General features: G+C 42.4%; 1 protein-coding gene across 1 annotated transcript in view; it reads left to right on the forward strand.

Annotated features, from left to right (window-relative positions):
• Positions 1-1,296: 1,296 nt before the first annotated feature.
• xkr6b (XK, Kell blood group complex subunit-related family, member 6b) overlaps positions 1,297-25,050 on the forward strand; it is a 50,103-nt gene continuing 26,349 nt past the window's right edge. The window contains exon 1 of the mRNA XM_040125759.1: positions 1,297-1,865. Coding sequence (XP_039981693.1) covers positions 1,297-1,865 — 569 coding nt within the window. The remainder of the gene's footprint in view (positions 1,866-25,050) is intronic.

Raw genomic sequence — 25,050 nt, forward strand, 5'->3', positions numbered from 1 at the left:
GGGCGTAGCGGACATGATCCAATCTATCTCGCACTGGATGTGACCCTGCATGGCAGCTCTGTGGGCACAGTATAATCACAGTGAGGCTGAACCTGCAGCGGGCTCACCAGCTCTTTGCTCGCACATGCTACCCGAGGGGGGAAAGCATCACTTTTCAGCAAAATACTTAACCCCTTGACTACAGCAGAAAGGAGAGAAAACCCAGCATGTCTCTTAGCAACCATTCCAGGGAGCTATAGATTCAAGTATAGATCAATTCTGTCCTTTCCCGGAGGGTATGGTTTGTGGAAATTGCCTATAGCTCGCCGTTTTTTCATGGCATATGTTTGTGAACTTGCATCATACAGACTCTCCATTGTCTACTGATGCAGGTGGATAGAAATCACTATTCATTTACTAAGAAGATACTAATTCCACACGTATAGTAAACATACCAGATGCTGATGACATCGTATAGGAACATTTTACACTTATACCAGGGGATGGAAATACTAAAAAAGCACAGCAAGGTCTGTGGAAATTCTTTTTACAGCAGTAAAACTGGTTGCAGGATGCTTTTGTTTTCAGTAGGAGAGCTTTTGTTTTTGTTCCCACTTCCTCCCCCAAAAGGTTACCCCCCCCCCCCACACACACACACACACACAAACACATTGTGTCACTGTGCCTGATTCAGATGTCCAAACAACAGGAAAGACTTCCTTTGGTGGAGAAGGGACATGTTGCATTACATCATGCAGTCCTCTCCTGCATTTTTGGGGGCTTCAAACGAGACACTAGATGGCAACCACGTTGAGAGAGGGAGAGACAGTGATTGTGTGTGAGAGAGAGGGAGGGGGGGGGGGGGTGTTGGTGGGGAGGGAGCGAGGTGGTGGTGGGGGGGGTTGAATTACGTCGGCGTGGGACAGTGGAGGGACGGTCTGCTCATGGCACACAGCTTGCAGCTGGAGGAGAGCTGCAGAGAGGGGGAACAACTGAACAGCGGGGAACGAGATTAATGCACAGGTAAAAATTGCTCGACCACAGTTGGATGCAGGAGTTCCAAATTACACTGATTGAACCTGTAGATTAGATTACTGTTGCCAGGTGAGAGTAGATCTGCAGTGGGGAGGAGAGCGAGAAAAAGATGTTCTGCGTCCGTGGCGCCACCGGTGCGCTATCAGGGGACAGAGTGAGCGACGGCCACGCGCTGACAACCCGCTTTTAGATGGCTCCAACATTTGGGGTGCAAAACAGGTGTCAGGGAAGTGTCGTCACGAACCCCGGAAGCCGGAGGAGGTGGGAACATCAGAGGGAAAGATGGCAGCGAAATCCGATGGTCGCGGGGTCGTCACCGGTTTCGCCCAGTTGCACAACCTGGACGAGGTGGTGGGGACGGGAGAGGACGACACTCGGAACGGCAGCTCATTCCACATCTGCCACTGCTGCAACACCTCGTCGTGCTACTGGGGCTGCCGGAGCGCCTGCCTGCATTACCTCCGGGGGAAGGGGAAGGGGAAGGGGAGAGATGCGGCGCGGCCACCGCAGGAGGAGCGCCTCTGGCTGGACTGCCTGTGGATCATCCTGGCACTGCTGGTCTTCTTCTGGGACGTGGGGACCGATTTGTGGCTGGCCATCGACTATTACCACAAGCAGGACTTCCTGTGGTCAGGCCTGACCCTGTTCTTCGTGCTGGTGCCCTCGGTTCTGGTCCAGATCCTGAGCTTCAGGTGGTTTGTGCAGGATTACACTGGGGGCGGACTGGGCTCCGTGGAGGGGCTGAGTAGTCGTAGAGCTACAGCCTGTCTGCAAAGAGACAGGTGCTGCCGCCTCTCTGTCTGGGTCTGGCAGACCGTCATACACATCTTTCAGATGGGACAAGTGTGGAGGTAAGACAAACTTAAAGTTCAGCCTTTGAAAGAATCGGAAAAAAGCAGAGCGTTTCCAGCTCCCCTCGCTCGATCCATCCACTCAGCCTTCTAACCTCTTCTTGGCTGTCACCTGGTATAACCCGTTGTTGTGTACATGACCAGGATGAAAATCAGCACCGTGGTGATGCCATTACGCTCGCCTCACAGTCTCCACTAGGCTTTCTGGTACCACACATGCACGTATTTGCATCACACACACACACACACAGACACACAGACACACACACACACACACACACAGATATATATATATATATATATATATATATATTATTATTATTAATAATTAGTGCGTTTTAAGCGTTTTGGAACAAATTTCTTGCTCTCAGCCAAATCTGTCCACACCAAACTGCCACAGCTGCACAGAAAATGCACCGCTGTGATTATTTCATCACAGTGCGCCATTGCGCCTGTGTGGGGAGGGAAGAGGGCTATTTGTTCAAAGAGGGACAGGTAGCCTGGTCGCCGAAAGCTTATATGTGTGTGTGTGTGTGTGTGTGTCTGTGTGTCTGTGCGTGTGTGTGTGTGCGTCAGGCGAGACCGCTCACATCACAGTGCACACTGTCGCCTCGATTCACCCGCTCTCCCTCCCCGCATCGAACACTCCAACTCTGCAACTAGAGGCCAGACGAGCATCTGTTTTCACGGCTCACAAAACTACACCGTTCCCCCCACAGACATGATGTCATCGATTCCTCTGCGACGCTCGACACGTTTGGTCCCCAAATCCGCTTTTTTTCGGCCGTACGGACTGATGCTTGTGTGTGTGTGTGGGGGGGGCACTGAGAGTCTACGTCTCCGTGACATGCAGCGGCTACAGTAGTAGTAAAATGTGACACCGGTGCGCGCAGTTTTATCTCCTCCGTTTAGACCGTTCACCGGGCGCCTCGGAGCAGCCACTTGGTTTTTTTTTTTGGCGCAGACAGACGCAGTGGCTGGCGTTTAATGGAAACACCCCCCCCGAAAAAAAAAAACCAGAAAAGTAACGCATGGCGGCTGCTCTGAGAGGACTGCCAAGCGGCTGAAAAAAAAAAAAAAAAGAGTGTAAAGCAGCACACTGTGGGGTCAAATAATCTCATCCCGTCGTTCTGGCTTTCAGGCGACGTTCGTAGTTTTTGTGCATCGGAGACTGATTGTGTGACAGTATTTGTGCTTGACAGCTGCCCTTGCCCCTCATCATACGAATGGATTTTCTAAGTCATGGTCGCGTTGCAGTCGAACACATGAGAACATTTGTGCTGCAGGGTTGAATTACTCACATGTTGAGAGTGAGAGTAAAATCTGAACTGAAACCCACTGACCTTTTTGGGAAAGAAGGAAAAAAAAAAAAAAATCGCCACAAGCTTTAAACGAGATACCTTCTCATCCAGTTTCACCTCGCACTTTAGTCTAAAAATAACGCTTCATTTCCTCCCCATGTGCTTGACAAGAGCATTATCGCTCTTATGTTCAAGTTGAATTTAGTGCTTGCCTTAGCATCCCCTGTCAAAATGGGTACTCCCAGAATGAGACTCTCCACTCTGCATTCCTCATCAGACTCATTTTGAGCCGCATCTGAAGGCCGGTATATTGATCAGCCGAAGTTGTACTGGCTCGAGTTTATTTACTCCAGTGTGGTTCAGTTGATTACTTTGCTCATATCTGTAGTGGGAAGAAGACCCGGGGAGCACTCTGCAGGGGCGCCGGTGGTGTCGGGGGTTATCGGGATTAACACATATGTATCCGAAGCAAACCTTTGAGCGAGAACATCTCAGGATGCCTAACCTCTGTTGCTCAAGCAAGAGACGGCTTTCTCGGGTGACACTGGGCAGGACACGCCAGTGTGAGGGGGAAAGAAGTGCACTTGAGTCACACGACGTGTAGCTACTTCATTAGATGTCTGGTCATGTGTCACATCTATTCTTGTACGCATAATGCACCTTATGTCCACCATATTGTAGACGCTGTGTATCAATCTACTACCTTGTGCAGATTAATGTTAATGTAGACCTTTTTTCACAGCAGACATTTTGACATGTCATAGCAGGAAAAGTATATGTGTAAATAATAACATTTATAATGGTGTATTCCATTTAGGTGTGCTATTTTCAGGGTCCTGGTTTTGTGCATGCTGGCACACTGGCTCAGCGTACTGGGACACTTGGATGCAGCTGAGCCATCATTAATGTTTTTAGTCACAGCTGTGCTTTTTCTGCTATGACAAGTCAAAAATGTCTGCTGTGAAAAATGCCCATTGTGTCTATGTTTTGTAGCGGTTTACAAATTGGGGTAAACCCATGACAGGAATGGCTCAACGTTATTAGCTTTGTGGTCGCGAGTTGTCATATTTGCTCAGTGGGCTAAATACGGTATGAGGCTGCAGCCAGCAGCCGATTAGCTTAGCTTAGGACAAAGAGTGGGAATGGGGACACAGCTAGCCAGGCTCTGTCTAATGTGACAAAGTCCACCTAGCAGCACCTCTAAAGCTCGCTGATTCACACATTATATTTTGTTTGTTTATTCCGTGCAAAAGCAGAGGTGTAAAAACAACCATTTGTGGTTTTAAGGGGGGTTAGGTGCTGGACTATTTGTTGGTGGGAAGCAGTGACAACTGGGGTCTCTGCTGGTTGCCTGCCAACTGTTCAAACAACCCCTGCGTAAAATATTGAACTGTTGTCCTTACACTTTGGTTTTTGTATGGATTAAACAAACAAGATGTAACGTAAATTAGTGAGCTTCAGAAGGGATGGTAGGCGGATTCCCTTTGGACAGAGCAAGGCAAAGTTGTTTCCCCCCTGTTTCCGGTCTTTGTACTAAGCTAAGCTAACCGGCTGCTGGCTGTAGCCGTATACTTGAAAAACAGATATGACAACTTGCAACCACAAAGCTATTAAGCATATTTCCCAAAATATCAAACTATTTCTTTAAGAAAGTCGTTAACCAACTACTTGGTTGTGTCTTCAGGTGTGTATAATATATGTTACAATCCTTATACCTTATATAAATATATTATTATGTTGGCTTATATATTGTATATATACATTATAATATTTTTTGTCAGGAATATGCTGTTATGGACATACATGTATGTGGTTACGTGGCAGGTCTGAGCATTTAAGGGGTCATGACTTGCATCTTGTGTTTTCAAAAGTTACTTAACTTTTTATTTAATTTTAAGAAATAACTTCCTTTTGAGGAGCAATGTAGTACAGCAGGACTTTCCTTCTACCTACAGCGACATTTGTTTTTCCATTAGCCTCAGATTTACAGGTATAGTAGTAAAAATTGACCTAAGAAGAACCAAATTAGATGTATGTAAAAGTAGAAACTAGAGCACTGAAACCTGCTTATAAGGAACTCAAGGAAATATAATGTGTTGGTGTGTGTGTTGTGACAGAGCAAAGCCTGGGGCGAGGGATCATTGTCAGGCCGCTGCTTCCCTTCGGACATGAGCTGCGTGGCTGCTGGTTCGGGGGGGGTTGGGGGTCAAAAGCTGCTCTTGTCAGCTTAGTGAGCGTGCACACCCTAAGACCCAGAGGGCTAAAATTTGATATGGAGATTATTAGCCACCGTGAGAGGCCACCTTGCCAATAGGTAGCATATGTTATCATATTACGATGGATTATGGAGCGTGAATATATATTAAACAGTGTATTAGCACTTTGCTCACTTGAGCTTTTAATTCCACAACATATAAACTTCTCATATTGTGTATGTTGGTATCATATAGGGAATAAGTGATAATTTTCCATGACTGGATTTCAAAGCCGCTATCGTGGCCATGCTCGGGCTTTCCTAAAAAGACACCACACTATCGGTTTGTGAAATGTGTTGCCTTCATTAATATGAGAAAACCAGTTGAAGTGTTGACAGGAGTCAAAAACACTGCCTCATCATGTCTCATTACTCAGTTCTATTTTCAGTTCTACATTCAATTAGCTGCTTTCCCTCTGTGCACCTGAGGACCGAGCTGATGACAGAATCGCCAAGCTTGTTTTGCAGTTATCTCCTTGTTAATTGTTGACAGAACGGGGAGGATTTCTCCCATCTGTAATCCCTGTGTGTCACTGGCTCTCCACAGCTCTTTCATGTCCCTCCTCCCTGTGAATCACCGCCACTGCCGACGGTGTCTCCTTAAGCTTTAGAGATTCCGCTCACATATGCTCATGCGCGCAGTGGATCACACATACACGGAGGTTTCCTGGCGGTGCGATGGACAGCTTAATCAGTGTAAGCCAAAATTAGCGTCTGACTGAGATAGAACTGCATCCATCTCCTCCCCTTGAGGAAATCCATGTAGAAAGTTTTAGAAGCTCTTTATTATTGGGAAATCCCAACAGAATTGGATGGGGTACTGTCCTTTTCTTTCCTTTTAATTTCTTATAGCTGGGTGAAAATATTCTATAATTGGCAATTTCCAGTTGCATCTCACGAACTGACCAAAATTCCAGGGACCCCAGTGCCAGTTCCTAACAAGTGAGCACTGAGCTTTTCAACATCACATCTCGTCCATAGCCCTTGAATCCCCAGCCTTTTTTCCAGAGTTTAAAAAAAAAAAAAAAAAAGGGTGCTATGTGCTGCATTTTCAAACCAACCTCTAAATACATGCGGTAATTAAATATTTCAACACGGTTAACCAGTGTGCGTCCGGTGACTTTTACACATAGGCAGGCAGAGCCAAAGAACCAGCTACCCTCTACCACCCCCCGCCCACAAACCTCCATCTAAATGTGTGATTCAGCTGTTCAGTACACCAAGGAGAAAAAAAATGGAGCAGACTAGAACAGACCTTTTCATGACAGTAGTAGCAGCAAATCTCTCTTAAATTCAGGGCCGGTCCGGTCTCATGATTGTGTGGTGCTTGTCTTTCCTGTGCTGAAACTCTCTCTCCCGCACCTTGCTGCACTCTGCCCGGACATCTTCACCTTTCTGCACTCCCTCCTGGCTGAAGAAATATTACGATTATTCCTTTGAACCGACAGTAAACAACTGTTACATATTCAAAGGGACACTCCGCTGATATTACACCTGACGTTCGCTTTTCTCATCAGATAAAACAGATAAATAATGTCTTCTGTGGCTCTGGAGGAAATTTGAAAAAAAAAAAAAAAAAAACCTTGATGATGTTATCAGGGTTATCTTAGCTTGGGCTTAAAAATTAAAATTTTTTCCAAAGAAAGCTGCTATTGAAATTTATTTATTATGGGAATGCTTTGTGGGAAATTTAGGATCCAGCATTTTTTGGAGCTTGACCAATACCGGAGAAAGAAAGGTCTGGCCTCTGCTGCCTCAGTTTTGACCATTCATTTTCAAGTTGTCTGTTGTGAGCCCCCCAGCTTTATTGAAGCGCAATACTAAATCATTGGAGTGCCCCTTTAAAAACCTTTAAATTCTCAGAATAGGCATCAGAGGACATAATCCCAACAACAGGAAGCCTGTCTGAGACATGCATGTCCACTGCAGCCTTTTAAATCCTGTTGCCCCATTTCAGCTTGGACCGCAAGAACCAGCCAGCCATATTAAGTGTAAAGGTGGTGCATTTTAAGGGTGCTCAATGGCTAGCTGTCTACTGTAGGAAAAAACTCTTGACCACTTCTGCAGGGATCTGTCTGTTGTCGTTCAGAGTCCTAGGTTTCAGTCGTCACAGCAGACGTTTGAAAGATGATCTGAAAGATGGTGATTACTTATCCAGATATAATGTGTTAAACATGAGTGTGGAGCTGTCCCTCCTGAAATCACTGCTCAATTCCTTTCTTCTTTACAGTCTCCCAGTTAAACACAACACTGAGTTGCACAGCATCTTAACTACAATGAAGATGGTATCTAGAAGACATGCGTCATGTTTTGATATCCTAAATGATATTAAGTTGAATATAATATCGAGTGCACGTTCAGCCACCTGCTGTATAGTGAAGAACGGACTGTGATTTACATTATACCTAGACTCGGTTCTTGACAGCATATTCAGCTGCAGCGCACAGTGCTGAAATATTTTCCCTCTTAATTTGAGTTTGTATGATCTGAGAAATCACGTCCACCAAAATGAATGGAGTAGCGTTTTAATAGAGTTTTGCCTTTTTGTTTTTTATGATGTAACATTGTCTCCACGAGAATCAGAGTGTGTGGGTTGTCGTACTGATTGTTTGATAGAGTATAAAAACATAAAATATTGCAAAATGCAATGGAAATCAGACTGCTACATTTGAAATCTTGCATATGTGTACGGGTTACATGAGACTGAGTGAGTGTGCTTACTAGGCTGGTAAGCATACAACTTTACATATTTTTCTCTCAGATTTTTTAAAATGATTTTAGTTCTTGTTATTGTATTGCTGAAACCTTACATTCATTTTCGCTACCAAGGAATTCTCCAGTTTTGCAGGAGCCAAAGAAGTAGGGACTCCCTCCTTGCAACTGTACAAAATGTTTTAACACCACAAATCTGATGCTTGGATAACGCTTTAATCCAGAACAAGAGTGGGCTCACCATCAAGTAACACGAAGAAATTGACTCATGGTTGACATCTGCCTCTGTTTCATAGCCTGGTAAATATTAATACAGATTGGGAAGGAGTTGTCAAAAGCCTCTCTTGGCTGGCTGGGCTGCTTGTAGTTGCCAAAAAAGGTTTGTACATGCACTGAAGCGGGACATTGAGATGATACAATGCAACCAGCTGCCCTGTCAAGTAAAAAAAAAAAAAAAACGGGGTGAAAGAGGGAAAAGATGAAGGCTTGGATAAATTGGTGACGATTCATATAATTATGTATTGAGAGTTGTGAATGGCAAACGATGGGAACATCTTGTTCCCTCAATCGTGGAAGCACTGGAGTATTTTTGGAGCAAAGGAAACAACTGATAGACGGCTGGGTCTCACTGGGCTACTTATTCAGTTTTCTGGCAGAATAAATAAGTCTGAGAATCTCCTTTTAAAAAAACCAATTGTTTTCCTTTGTTGTAAAGGAGTATGAAAAAAAAATGTGTCTTGATGTTGGCACACTTCATTTTGTAAGATAAGAAACACATTAAAAATACATGAATACCAGTCCCCCAAATGCATTATATACTACAAAGAACAAAAGATGAAAAGAGCACACAAGCTCAGAAAACACTTATCTTTATTAAGGTACACATCTGTTGTGTTATTTACAGACAGCACAGTAAACTTCCATTGCTGCTCTGGAACATATCATTGTAACGCTACTCATTTTCTCATTAGCACTGATAACAGGGGACAAACCTTTAAAGCCAGCGCTCTGAGAAAACCCCCAATTATGGGACAGAGGAGCCTATCAGAGTGCACCAAAAGCCGGCTTTCTTGGGAACGTATCACAGCTGGGGGTAAAAAGACATAAAGCCATAAATGGCACAGAAATATGTGCTTCAGTTATTTAAGTGGCAGAGGAAGAGCGAGGGATGTGAAAAAGAGAGATTCAGTTGCTGTTTTGGTTCAGTGTCATCAGGATTTGGAGTTCAAGCTGGGTTATTGAATTAGAGCGTATTGCTGGAAAATGTTTGATTCAGCCTGTGGTATTTGTTTCAATCAAGATGTTTCACCTCTCAGTGAGCAGACAGATGCCTGATTAACCTGTGTCATAAAGATCAAAAAAAGTTTTAGCAGAACGTTGTTGGTGACCTCACCTACGTATGAGAGTAAAATCCTAAAAAAATGACTAGCTAATATGTTAGCTAAATTGCATTCCCATTTCTTCAGGCGATAACACCCACTGTTACTGCAGAAAGCTCTTAAGTTCAGTGCAGGGTGAATGGGGATAAAGAGACTATGATGATGCTTGATTTAACCGCCTCAGGCCTGCCTCCTGAGCAAACCAGTATTTTATAGCGGAAGCCTGAAGGCCCTGTTTTTACATCCTTGCTGCCTCTCAACACTGGTCAACACACAGAGAAAGTCTGGCACTCGTGAAGGAATATTAGGCACAGGGGCCGATGGGCTACCATACAGAGATTTGTATGCAGATCACATACATATGTGTACGCGCACATACACAAACCACACCTTAGGGGGGGTAGAGGCTAGCTCTTTTTTTAATATACCTCCTTATATGCAGTCTCACATCGCAGTCGCTTTCTCGCTCGCAGACATACGGAAACATACACAACTTGGTTGAGCTAAACATTTCCATGTCCTGTTTCTTTAGGCACTTAGATCGGAGAGGGGCGCTGCAGCTAGTGGACAGTGAACTCCATCCACCGTCCCCTGGCTCTCTCCTTTTACGAGAAGTCATCTTACCCTTAGAGCACAGAGAAACAAGCCTGCCACTTAATTTAGATTTTTATCATCGGTTGGCTTCTCATAAACATGGATAAAGACATCTAAATTGAGTGCTTTAGTTACAAAATCTAAAAAAATCCCATGAAAAGACCAAATCCAACAATGAACTATTATCAAGTATTGTCTGTGTAGCCAATGCCTGATAAACCATATTCCTCTGTGCCATAGAGCTCCAGTGTTGCCCAAAAGCTATTAAACACACATCAGTGAGCCACAACATTGACCTGGGTGAAATGTTCTTTCATCACAATGAACATGGGCACTGTGGTTTATTTTGAGCTGATCTCGCAAACACCATCCTGCCAGAAATGCCACTAAATGTGTATTCATCCGCAGCTGAAAGTAGTCCCCAACAAACGCACCATTTGCTTGAGACTGATGTATGTTAATAAATACAGTGCTCAGATGTTTTAGGAAATTGAGTCTTTTTTAAAAATGAAACTGTATCTTTGTGACCCATTTTATGTGATTTTATGTCTTTAGTAGGAACCAATGGCCTTGTGATTGCAGAGAAAGGAGAGGAAAGTCAGAAGTATCGAGAGACGGGCTAACAAATTGCTGGTTTGGGTCTTTCAATGGGATTTGTGGACAGTAAGAAAAACAGAATAAAACCAGGCTCATCCTCTAAATTTGACGAGACACTTACTTGCCAGATTGAGTGTATGTTTCAGTTTGTTTCTGCGTATGCTAACATGTTTACACTCTTCTTTTCTGCTTGCTACACTTGTAGCTTGCGTGCTTGTGGAACTTGGCTCACAATGATGTAGGATTTATTGACTTTGAAGTCTGTTGTTTGTTCAATGTGGTGTGTGCCTGGTTCTGTTTGGCAATTATATGCGCTGCATCAGTACAATTCTCAGTCCTCCTTACAACAGTCTATTATTCCCATTCTCCTCTAAACAAAAATCTAAGTTTGCCCCCATCTTGCCACTCCACAACAAACACATTGTGCAGGTTGTGTGACACAAATTTTTCCACATTACTGCATATTCTGCTCAGAGAAAATCATTACCTGTGCCCAGAAGATATCCAGTGCAAGTGGAAATGCTCACACACAAAGGCTATTTTTCATCTGGAGTCCCCGGCCTAATAGTCACATTACTAATATATATATTTATGCCTCCCTCTCTCCTGAAATAGGTGAGGCCCACATTCCCAGATGTACCATTTGAGATCATCATGTGTGCTCTCCATTCACTCTCTCTATCCATTAATGCTTCTTATAAGCTCAAGCCACCACGTTACCATCTGTCCTCCCCACGAAGTTAACATATGTTTTCATTTTTATCCCCCCCATCACTTACACCTTTTAATGTTCTTAGGCTCCTCATAAGCCTTTTATCCCCCGCCATCCATCTTGGACGGAGACACCACTCTGTGTGGTCCTCTATCCTGTCTTATCCTCTCCTTATTTGCTATAGTTAGAGGCTCTCCACACTGTGTGCTCAAAAGCTGTGTCCCTTACTGCTAGTTAAAGTCATCATGGTAGCTCCCTTTCCTCCCTCTTTCTCTTTATGCCTTTCTCCCTGTGTTGCCTTCACATAAAGCTGCGTTTGACCTCCATTTCTGTCAAGGAAACTGGAGCATCTGGCTCCCGCCCCATTACAACTCAACGCCTCCTCCCTCCCTGCCTCCCTTATCCTGTCATACCACCCCTCTTTTACTCCCTACAGAGCCCATATTCAGATATCCGTCGTCCCTTCAGTTCCTCACCTTGGTTCCCTTTTTTCTGACAAAATGCCTCATTTCTGTAGGAAACTGTTACACCTTGCTTCATGAATCAACCTGTAGCTTAATGGCCCGCCTATCGTGCTACTCGCCATTCCTTTGGATTCGCAGCTTTTCACAGGCACTTATTTATACTCTTTTGAAAAAACTGCACAGAATAGAACCAATCAATACAAAACACTGAAAAAAAGGGAGAGGTTTTAACCAACATTTGAAGGGTCTTGAAGGTGCATTCAAATAAAATGTTGATATTATCACTGAATCAAATTACTGTTGTATTATTAAAATTGTTACTGGTGCTGCAAATCCCACTGAAAATCGGCAACCGACTATGCAGTGCTGTACAGCTTTCAGTCACATTTCAGCTCAAGTCAAAACAATGTTGGTTCCCATACAGCTGTGGGAAGCTGCACTCAACAAGTGACTGGTGAAGAAAGTCAAACATCAAGCCAAAAAGAATTGGATATTTCTCTCAGGAGTTTGACCCCCAAACCAAGGATAAAATTAGAGTGAAGGCTGAACTTACATACGATGATAATAATAATATTTAACTTTATTTGCATAGGATCTTTACTAATAAAGTGCACTTTTTATTACAAAGGGCTTTACAGGGAAAAGAAAAACAAACGCACAGTCAAATCAAAGGCGAATGCAAATGAAAATGCACAAGATCCTAAAAAACAAACAATGAGATCATCAAACACAAGAGAAGTAGGTAGCCAGACAAAGGACTCCAATTGGCTGCCCAATGAAGCTCTGTTTCTGCTGGATGTGTAAGACGGCAATCGTTGGCTCACAGGGTAGCCAGCCATCAGAGCTTCTTGCTGTGAGTTTTTCTGACCTCTAGTTTTCAAAAGTTGTTCAGCGGCCTTGAGGAAGACACATCAGGTGAGTATAACTTAAGGTATGAAGAAATTGGTATATTGTCGAGAAGAGACAGTCCAGCCTGGAGCAGGGTGATGGTACAGGGGGTAAAAGGGGTAAAATAACTCATCCACCATTACAGAGACCCTGCTTAATTCCTGTAGCAGTGTTTCTGCTTTGCAGCACTTCACCGAACAGCCTACAGTGTTTGCAGGGGGGGAAGCCAGTGACGGATCTTGTACTTGTTACTGCAGCGTTGTCTCTTTCCATTTTGTCGGGGCGTGGAGTCTTTTGAAGCGTGGACCTCTGCATGCATTACACTCTTCTGGTGAAGCTTCTTGTCCCTTGCTGTTAGGTGAAAAGAAGCGCCTGGCCCCCCCATGTGCACTGGAGCAAGCAAATGGCTGTCTGCGGTGCAAAGGTAACTGGCTAGGTCAAACTGAGACGAAAAAAGAAAAAAAAATGCAGACAATTACAGATAGATAACTTCATAATAGACACAAAAAAAAAAGATACATTTTTACTGATAATGTGTATTTTGTTGTACCTGAGGAGACTTTGGAGTAAGTCAGTCCATGGGAGCAGCGTGCTCTCACCACCATGCCAGTGAAAATAATATCAGTCTAACAATTCACTGTATAGGATCAGCCATGTTTTAGCAATATATTGCTAAAGCATGGCTGATCCTATACACCACAGCAACAACATGTCAAACACATAAAACCTGGTAACACTTTGTTTTAGCCCAAGATGTTAGTACTAGTTACAACACAGTATTATATAGTCATAAGCACATATAAGGTGACTTTGAAGTTTGATAATACAGTGTAACATAGTTGTAATCATATATAATGATATGTCCACTCTCTATAAAAAGAAAATCACTTGCATGCACTTTTCTCAAAATCCTGAGCTGATGTGTGTGTACACGTAGGCACAAACACACACACACAGACACACACACACACACACACACACACTCTCTCTTTCTCTTTCTCTCTCTGTCTTCCCAGCTCTTTTTGATGCTCTCTGTGTTTCATTCATATCTGGGTTGTGTCTTGGAAGCTGCATCAGCAGTGCTCAGAGAAGACCACCATTGTTTGAGTCTAATCATGGTCGACGCTCCAGGCATCAGTTTGATAAACAGACAATCTCTGCTTATAAATAATTGAACAGCTCTGTTAGTTCTCTCGCTTTCAAAGTGTCTAACTTGCAGGATTTCGCAGTCGTCTCTTCTCATTCTCATATTTGCATGGTGATACCCTGCTTAGTGAGCTGTTACACTCACAGAGAAATGGGGAATATGAAGATACGCTGCACGCAAAGTCAAAAGAGCACACTCCTTTCACAAAATCAGCGCTGTTGTGCAGAGTATGCGTGCTCTCTCGGCTCGCTAAGCGCGGTGTCACCATCCTCAAAAGAGAATGAGAAGAAAGGATGACAAAATCATGCAAACTCTGACCATGACAGCGCTACAGTCAAACATACTTTTACAGAGTTCTCGGAACATGCCAACATAAAAACAAACCAGGTTTGTTACAGCTGACCATAAAAATAACTGCATTGAACAGAAGTTCATAAATCCCTTAGAAAAGAGCACCAGAACTTGTTCCATTAGGGACAGTGTAAACAGATGATCAGATATGAACAAATACTGGGTATTACTAACTGTAATGATTTTCCATTTACATTTGGTGGGTTGCGGGTAACAACATATCTGTAGTTAGTCCAGTCGGTCGATTATCTGCTGTACTTGTGAGTGTCTGAATAAAGCAATAAGATGTTGCATACAGCTGAAAATGTTGTATTTATTCCTTAAAAAAATTTGAATTTAAAGAATTCTGTGTCATTTAATAGGAATACATTTGTTTTGCATGTAGAAAGGTATTTTACATGCAAAAAGACTATTCACAGTTGATAACTTAAAGAAACTTTAAAGGAAGAGCGCGACATTTTGAGAAAAATGTCATTTGCTTTCTTGCAGAGAGTTGGATGAGGAGATTGATAGCAGTCTCACGTCAGTCCGTTCAAAATAAGGATTTTGTTCGGCGGATTTTGTTGCCTCCGGACAGAGCCAGGCTTGCAGTTTCCCTCTGTTTTCAGTCTTTATGCTAAGCTAACTGTCTCCTGGCTCCAGCTTCATACATAATGTACAGACATGAGCGTGGTATCAATCTTCCCATCTAACTCACTGCAAGAAAGCAAATAAACATTTCTCAAAATGTTGAACTCTTCCTTTAATGATGTTACATTTTTTTTTTCAAATTTTCACAATGTCAAGTTTTTCACGTGACATCCCTGTAAGAAAAATCTGATCTGGCCCACATAATGTTGGGGCCGTTTCATATTTAGGACAGCCCATATTCAGGCCTCCTGCTCAGCAGTCCATTAGTGTTCTTCCTGTGTACTTCCTGTACTTTCCTCTGTGGCTGGGTTGGTTTTTTTTCCTTTTCTCCAGGTGACCATGGCGAGCCAGGAGAGCTAAATTGGGCTCTTGAGGGGGACCTGAGACCATCACATTAGAGAGGTCATCAGCTCAGGAGTCCAGCAGTGATCAGTTAGATGTCACACATCACCACCTCTTCAGGCCAGACAGGGATTGGGTCCGAACCAAGTGCGCTTCAGATGTTGAAACTCAGACCTCAGACCTAAAACTCAGACCTATTTTCTTTTTTTCTATTTTTTCTTTCTCTTCTCTGATTCCTCCCCTTCGCATGTCTCTGTATCTGTTTATATTTGCTCTTTCACTACTTATTTCCCACTTCTCCTCCCTCATCACTTCCATCAGTCCTTCTCTTCTGGTATCTCTTGTTTTGTTTCCGCTGATTTCTTGCCCCCTGTCTGTTTGCCAACGGACTGCATTACATATTAACAGCAGCCTGGGTGCTTCAAGCGCTGCAGGGTATTAAAATACACTGTGGTCAGTATGTTTGTATGTTCAGGCAAAAGCAACAAGAACTCACTCTTCTGTCACTATCCCCTATATACTTACAGTACATATATAAGAACAAGAAACAGTGTCACTTATAACGTCAGCCACCTGCTTCTCACTCACACTGTACAAATGTGTATGTGTGCGACTGTGTGAGTGTGTGCGCGCGAGTGCATGTATAGGAGGTGTTAATGTTCTTTTGCCTTATGCCACGATGAGTGTTGAGAAGTACTTGACTCATCTCATATGGTATAGTGTTAAACACTGGATGCGTTGCTGTGAAGTTCTGCAGAAAGATATGGTGTAACATTGTTGGTCAGATTATTACAGACTCACATCGTCTTTAGTGGAAGCTATTTTGAAAAAACTAAGTGGACAGCACTTTTAAGCATAAGTTACAAAGTGCTGTACTGGAGGGAGGTAAAGGCAGAAGGAGATAAAGGAGACAGTGAAGACGATATATGAAAACAAAATGAATTTAGGGTACAAGCCAAAAAATCCGATGTGTAAAATCAGTAGAAAGGCAAAGAAAACAAATGCGATTTAATATGTTTTACAAAGTTGCGCACTGATTTGGCTTCACTGAGGCTGTTCCAGAGTAATGGAGCAACCACAGCAAAAGCGCAATCACCTTCAGTGTTCAGTCTTGACCTTGAAACAGCCAGAAGAGCACAACAAGTATAAAGAATAGAGGAGCCTGACCATGTAATGCCTTGTATGTTAAGAGTAAATTATAAAATCTTTTCTATAAGTGACAGGGAGTCAATGGAGGGAAGCGAAAACTGGAGTGCTGTGTGATCTATGTTTTGTTTTTGTTAAAAGCCTCGCTGCAAAGATCTGGACTAGCCGGAGTTGAGATAGAGAAGATTTGCCAAGGCAGGGGAATAAAGGGTTTCCAATAGTTGAGTAGTGATGCAAACATCCAAATCTTTAGGCTGATGGCAGAATCAGATTTTTGCAATGATCCTTAAATGTAAAAAAAGTAGAATTTTACCAGACATCTCAGATCAATTAGATTTGATGCATAACAGTAAAAAAAAAAAAAAAAATATATATATATATATATATATATATGTTTTGTCAGTCATTTATTGCACTAAGACTGTTTTGAGTTGTGTCTGCCTTTAAAGAGTTATTGTGAGTAAACAAAGGGACACAGCTGTGTGTAGTCAGCATATAAATGATAATAGATATAAAGGCGACAAAATTACGTGGCCAAGGGGCAGTGCGTGCACCGAGAACAGGAAAGGATCCAGAATTGAGCCTTGTGCCACACCACGCGTTAAAGGGGCTGGTGACGAAACATGATCATTTATAAAGACAGAGAATGTTCAGTTGGTAGGATTGAAACCACTCAAATGTGGATAAGGATATCCCTAATCATTAAATAAAATATGAATACTAAAAAAGAAAGGCCTAAATATTATATTTGTGTACATACAGCCATGTAGCGCAAGTGCCATATACTGTATGTCTAAGCACATGCACACACACCTACCGTTTTCTGGAATTCCCTTAATGATACAGTATTATATATATATTCTTATATACTGTCCATGACAACCATGTGGATGTCTATTATGCAAGGCACACTTATATATTGTATGACCCATCAATTGTGGGTCCAAGATGTGGTCGAACATAGTTCCACTTTATTCTTCCTCTGCAGTGGTTTCAGGATGAAATGGAGTCAGTGGGATATTTTCAGCCACCGTGTCTGAGTGGATTAGTCCAGTATTCCTTTAAGGGACATAACAGTTTAAAAACTGCTAGTGCTACTCCCTTGCTTCCATATGGATTACAGGTTCGGAGGATCAACAGAAAGTACACTATAAATATTTCTGTCAGTGATAGAGCTGTAGATGTTATATACTTAACACATTCAGGTATAGTAAATTATGTAAATTACACAAATGGAAGCAATGGTTTGCATCTAATCTTTAATTAAGTAAAGACTATTTGCTGTAATGTATTTATAGTAGCCTGTTTCTTAGACTCTTCATACTTGGACAAGGACACAGAAACACAAACAGACACAAACTCACTTACATACCGAGTCATTATTTCGCTCATTCTGTTTCCCACCCACACATGCAGCGTTCCTGATTAGCCATATGGCTAATTTACACATTTTTAACCTCACAAATAGTGACAGGCAAACACATTTCCTCACACTTCTTGTCTTTTTATAGTTGCCATTTTCAACCTGAAAATTGACGGCAACTCTGCTTTCTGTGTTTGCCTCCCCTCATATTTTGCAATAAATGGATTTATGCTCTGTGGAGTTTTATGTAGAACGCCACGAGATTAGCGGGGTGTTTAATCACGGAGCCTTTTGAAATAAGCTTAACATTTATCTGAGTGCTAGGCAAAAAAAAAAAAAAAAAAAAGGCATGGGAATTCTTTTTGTCAGGACCTAGGAGAAAGATCCTTGGGAATCCAAAATCAAGCAGCACTGTGAAATGTTTGAGTGTCTGTTTATTGATTTCTTTGAGACATTTTGTGATATGTGTTTTCTGAACAAGACTTTGAGGTTTTTCTCAAATCATTTATATCCAAGAGAGAGAAGGTTTTTTTTAATTTTTAATTTTTTTTGTGTCCTCTCTGGAATTTTTTTCCCCTCTCTGCCACAAGAGATTTCAGACTGGTCTTTGTGGTTTTTTTGGCATGGCAGAGCTCGCCTCACTCTTACCTCCCCACTGGGCACAATCTCTGCTCTTTGAAGACAAGTGAATGTAACAAAACATGGAGCAATACGCAGCACTGTCATGCACCACAGGCTGACAGCAGACATAAAAATCTGCACTGTGATCAGTTCATGCTCGTACGTGCAGTTGTAAGAGTATTTTCTACCCCAGTCATGACATCTTTAGTCAGTGTCTCACCTGGCCTTCAGTCCGGAGGATCTTTTAGCACTGGAACAGAGACAGGTGCAAAAGTAGTGTTCGATGGGCATCCCTCACTGCTGCTCTTTCTTGAATCTCTCTCCCCCTTTGTCGGCGTAGCTGCTGAAGACAACTTTAAACCATTACAGTCTTACAACGTTTTATCCTGTTCTCCCCTCAGGGTTCTGGGTTTAGCATAAACAGGGTAGTAGCCAAGGATTCAGAATCCGGGATAAAGTTCTTATTAGAGCTAGACGGATAAATTGGCTGGACCAACATAAAGCGGCCAATATTAGCTTATTTCAGGTATATTGGCAAGATATGTGATTTATTGTTTATGTGATGTATTTATTTAAAAATGATATCAGTTTTTTTTCAAATATTCCACCTCTAAGAATCCAGTGTATATTGTGCTATGAGGTAGGTGTGTGTATACGCTAGCACATATGATACAATATTATTTATTTATTTTGTTAATCAAATATGAGTCCATTTTCTTGTAACCACACACCTCATAAAAGTCACATCATTATATAAGGCCAAATTTACCAGAGAAATCCAACTTACTGGGGCAGGAAGCTGCAATGTCCAAATATAAGCTGATGTAGTCATTGGTCAAAATATTCTCACAGTTGATTTCCACCTCAAAAAAAAAAAAAAAAATTTACACATGATGTCAGGTTCCTAAAATTCCCATGTCCCCCACAATACTGCGGACATTACTCGAGTGTATTCAACAGCTCAAAGGGGCATTTTGGACACTTAGAAAGGCTCAGTTACAAAGGCTATAACCATACTATAACTCAGTTTCATTTAAAGCGTTTATATCATCATATTACATATTAGAGTACATTTTATATCATTACATGACAATTAATGATCCTCTGAATCAAAATTAGTCTTGTGAGCGGGGATATGTTTTTTCTGTTTTGTCCATTATGGCTCCACCATCTGCATAGTTGCACATACCTGTTAAATTACTATACCAAGCCAAATGCTGTTAATGCTGTACAGTCATTTTTACACTTCAGCTGACTGTGTGTGTGTGTGTGTGTGTGTGAGACTGTGTGTGTGTGTGACTGTGTGACTGTGTGTGCATGCTGGTTTATATGTGTTTGTACATTCCCCTTCTGGATTTGGACTGTTGATGATGATTTGATGTGTCAGGTTTCATTTACACCTGTCCTTGCCAGAGACACTGTGAAATTAATTGAGCCAAAACATTAATTTGCTTAAGATTTCTCCCAATGTCCAATCAGTCATTAACATGCCTTAGAGCAAATCTTGTGGGGTTTTTTTTTTTTTCTAAATCCGTGTGCAACAGAGAGGAAATACCAGAGCAGAACAAAATATTTGTGTTGTGTGTGTGTGTGTGTGTGTGTGTGTGTGTCTGTGTGTGCTTGAAGGAGAGAAAGTTCAAAGATGCAGAGAGGACAAAGAGATCATAGGAAAATGCTGCAGAGGAAGTTGATTATGAGGTGGTGAAAATGCTCTTCCTGCTGCTTTTTGAGGAAGACTCTCCGAATTCATTTGTTCCTTAGTGAGAATCATTAAATAGATCATCTGGTAGTACAGTAATAATGCAATTAATTATTTGCTGCTGAGTTCGCTGTACAGATTTAATGAGCTCTTTGCACAGCATCTGCCCATCAGAATTACACTAAAAGCCTGACACTTCGTTTTCCAAGTGTCAGAATTGCTGGTGAATTTATCATAGCCGTATTGGTGGAGAGCATACCACGTGATCTCTCATTAAAGCTGTACAGATAAAGGTTCTGGATTTATGGACATTCAGGGCAGGAAAACGTTCATTTGGGATCTGTGGTGACCTTTTAAAACCATTGTTTATATACTGAAATTTCACTAAGAGTTTAGGATGAGTCAAAAAAATTCAATGAGACCCGGGGAGACTTAGCAAACTCCTAAAGTGGTACATTTTCCGAGTCAGTTGTACTGAATCTTTACAGACTTAAAAGAGTTGGAGGCAGGCGTGAAGTGCCACCGACTTTACTCTTGTCACCATCCCTTCCTTTCGACACACTACACCCATGGCTCGCGTGTGTCTGTTGTGCACCTTGCTGTGAGTGTTTCCAAGTTGTGATAAGATGCTGCTGATGAAAGTGGAGGAGATAAAAGGCTTTTGAACCAGACAGCCTCTTATTCAAAGTTGACTTCATGCTTTGATTGAAAAAACTTCAAACTCCCTGAAATCTTCCCCTCGCTAGTATAACATCAGGGACGTGCCATTTTTAGACGCTGAATAGACAATGTGTATGAGGAGTCTTTGGTTGATTCGATCGCAGTGATGTCATCAATTTTATTGGCATAGTCCTGTCTTAAACACAGATGGATTGCTTTAAAGTTTGACAGGAATGAGAAGATTGGCTCTCAAAGCTCATGGCAAAATCTGATTGGTTTAGGGGAACATTTGTAAACGCCCTCAGTCAGCTGTTTGAGTTTGGGAAAGGAAAAAAAAAAAAAACGAAATAAAGAATGAGCATTAAAGATAGTCTTCCTTACTTGAACTTTCACAAAGCTCAATTTCCTCCGGTTCCTTTACATTTCCACAATGAAGAAGTACAAGCTTTACATTTTCTATATCTACTGTGTTGAGCATAGTTAAATCAGTCAAATTAAAAAGTCTTATGGTTTAGAACATCTAGTTGTGACAGACCTTTAAAGTTTCCTTATTTCCTTTATTGGACAATTTTTTTTTTTTCCTGCCTATGGCCTGTCGTCAGAGAGCTGAAATGTAGCCGTGTGTTTTGAGAACTGCTCATGAGGTAACGCCCTGCTGCAAACTGTGACCTAGATTTATGGTGGAGCCCAGCACTGACCAGTCAGACCAGTGCTGCTGCACAGTGGCAGCGCTCTGCTTTCATGTGAAACACACTCAGCTCCAACCAAGCGTGGAGAAATGAGGAGCCAAAAGCACACCATTCTCTCCCCCTCTCTATCTCTCCTGCTCTCTCTGCCCATATTTTTCATCAAAATATATTTCAATAAGAATACATTATTGGAGGCGTGGAACAGTATTCACTGAGGTGAGTGACACACAAAGACGGTGGCGACTTAGATTCCATCAGTGAGAAGCATCTTCACTAAGTGTAGGGCCGTATAAAAATAGGAGACGGGACAGGATCCAACGAAATCTGCTGGGGGTGGAGAAAAGCCTGCAGGTGGTTGATGGAAACTCTGAGTTCAATCTCCCTGAACATCCTGGGGGTCATGGTGGTGAAGGGGAGGTTGTTCATTGTTGATTATGGTCAAAATTTAAGAATGTAAAGCATTTTGACAGCGTGAGAAAGTGGAAGAGATGGGGGAGATTAGAGAGGGAAGAAATTGCAGAAGTTCACCCGCAGGGGGAATAAAGGCAAAACGTGATGGAAAGAAAGATCTTCTTTACTGAACTTTCATCAAAGCTTCATTAGTTTATCAACTACTCTAAACCAAATCCTGCAGTTGAACCACTAATGGAGCTAAATGCAATATTCTAAGAGAGAAACTATGTTTTCTTTCTTATGATTTGGGTTAACAGACCCTTTAAAAACACTTAGAAAATGTATGTAGCAGTTAAAGAATTAAGAGCGCCACCCACAGAAGCTTTATCGAGAGAGAAAACTCCGCAGGAAAGATTTCCCAGTACAGAATTTGACTGGCAGGTGATTGACGATGAAGACTAAGACAAGATCAAATGATAAACATATCTAAGCGAGTGCGTCCATGCTATGGCAAGGGCACCCATGTGTACCCTGTTGTGTCCAGTGAGGCAGAAAACATTGTCTGGCCACGACTATCCACCTGTCTGACCTGCTGACCGTGATGCTACAGGGTGCAGCCTTGTCACAGGATGACCCTCGGTGACTTATGGTCGTCCTAGCAGTCTGCCTCTGCACCCCACTCTGCTCCTACTCACCCACCGACATAAGTTCTGTCTCGCTGTGCTTGTCTGCCATCCCTCTGTTTGCTCTCCATTCTGTCTTCACATTTATACTGCTTTCTGTCCTCTGGGGCCTCTATTTGTTTTTTGCTGTTTTTGTTTTGTTTTTTTAACCGCTTTGCCGCTTTACCGCCTCTCTCACATTTTTCCTCATACGGTCCTCTCTTTCTTTCTCCCTCTGTCTCTCATTCCTCTGCTTCTTTTTCCAGACCTAGCCCTGGTGGGCCTTGGCGGGCAGCAGGCGATGACAGTTGTATTAGCAGTCGATTGCGAGGTCACTTTCGCTCAGCTCCACTGAGACTCAACAGCACTGCCTGAACCACAGAAACAAAGAGAGAGGAAGATGAGGGGGTAGTAAATTGAAAATACTGAAAACAGAGAGAGATAGGCGACAGGAATATATATATGTGTATATACATATATGTGTGTGTGTGTGTGTGTGTGTGTGTGTGGAGATAGAAGAGTAAAGAAGAGAGTAGTAATGAAACAGAGTCATGGGTGAAATGACATCTGAAAAAGTATCTGAAGTAGAATCAGATGAAAACATCATTATCAAGTGCACCGAACGTTTTATTTCTGGCTGTGTAAAATAGAAAACAAGGGGAAAAAATTCAATCCTTTCGCCATCGGCTTGGATGATTTTCATGACATGATCAGTGAACTCCACCTACATACAGTATGTTTATGTTTATTTGCTGTGGTCCTTTCAGCTTGGATGAGGTAAGTGTGAGACTGAGTGCTGGTGCATGTGGGTGTAAAATCTAATGTAGTGAACCCCCGCCATCGCTTGATTGACATTTAATTGCCATGGCAACGAGTGGGCTGAGAGCGACTGCTCCCCTGAGAGCTTTTAGTCGCCAGGTTGCAAGAAAGAGGGAGAGTGAGGAATTTCCAGCTGAGCCTCACCACTGTCGTTTTTCCACAGCTTTTTTTCTGAGGAGTCTACAACAAAAACAAACCCACCCCTGTGCAGATGTTCCAGCCCCCCCCCATCATCCCCTCACTCACCAACCAGCTGCTGACCCACTATTCAAATGTAGCAGCGAGTCATGATTAAGTGTTAGATGACAATCAGCTCATGCTCGTTGGATTCCGCCGGCCCTGGCTGTCGCAGCGTTTTGGTGTTAAGTGCCATCGCTAATTATTTCCCCTCTCAGTTGGACATCGACTTTCCGGCGCCATTGTGTTGATTACAAGGTTCTGTGGTAGATTTCAGGTTCAGGAAAACAACACGATGAGGGCGACACTCTCTGACTTCCAGATGGTGTTTGTCTCCGTGTTGTGATCTGTCTCCGTATAGTGTTGACTCATCCCACTGTCTCCCATTGCCTGTACCACTGCCTTATCCCCTTGTCACTGTCTCTCGATTTCTCCCTCCGTTCCTCAACACTTGTCTCCTTGCAAGCTTTGCATAAAGCGTGGAATCAGTGTGAACCGTTGAGCAAACAACGGCGTGACATGTTGCTCTAACGTTTGTGCATGGAATCCTGAAGAAGAGAGAAAGGCGTGAGAGGCGAGAAAGGCGTTTCATCTCCACGTATCGTTGCACACTGGTGTTCAAAAACGCACAGAAGAGTCACAGCTAGTTACCATAGCATCCCTTTATAAGCAACGCGTCATGGTCCGCTCAACTTATTAGAGAGTCACGGTGTGCGGATTCTTGTGTTGGTGTTTTCCACAGGACATTTTGTCTTAGTCTTCCTATTCTGCAGGCTGATGAGAGGCCGGAGCCCCCCACAGAGTTGCCCTGTCCTCTGCCTGAGGGTGCATATCAGCTCTGGTTAGTAATGTTACGTAGTTTTTATCGACGGACACACTACATGATATGTTGTGATACTCTTTAGTGTCAAATACATGAATTCAAATAAAAGACAAGCTTGTAGTGATATTAAAGGAGAATATTGCTGAAATTTTGCTTTGGAATACATGTATTCCAAACAAAGTAAATTGATTCATGGTTTAGAATCGTTTTTTTTGCCCCTTAATCATCTCACTTACTTAAGGCATTGCAATATACACATGAGGTGATTAAGAAGATAGAAAAGAAGAAAAACACATCCTAGAAACATAGAATTTTATCCATGGTTTTGCCTCTTCATGCCCATTCAGGCTTCTGACAGTGATTAAAATGAAACAATTTAAGCAGGAAAAACTGCACTTCTCTTTTTATAAGGGGTCATAAACCAAAAAGGTTGGGAACTACTGGTTTACTACCAACACGATGAAAAGCTTGTTTTGATCCAAGAACTGTCACCAAAGTAGCTCTAAACTTTAATCTGACGTAAAAACAAAAAAAAAGAAACAGATTAGCTATTTGGTCTCTCTAGCTGTAGGAAAGACGTATTCAAGTTAGCAGATACTTAATGTAAATTCTTGAAGCTTAAAGTTATTCCCCCCTTCAGCTCCCACTGAATTTTTAAAGCGTGAGAAGGATGGAGGGGAAAAATTCATAGAGAGTGCAATCTGGGTTTGGTGTACAGTAATTTTTCGAGATTTTAATTGGAGACGAAGCCTCTTAATGATG

This window comes from Xiphias gladius, chromosome 4 (genome assembly GCF_016859285.1).
Source record: "Xiphias gladius isolate SHS-SW01 ecotype Sanya breed wild chromosome 4, ASM1685928v1, whole genome shotgun sequence".
NCBI lineage: Eukaryota > Metazoa > Chordata > Actinopteri > Istiophoriformes > Xiphiidae > Xiphias > Xiphias gladius.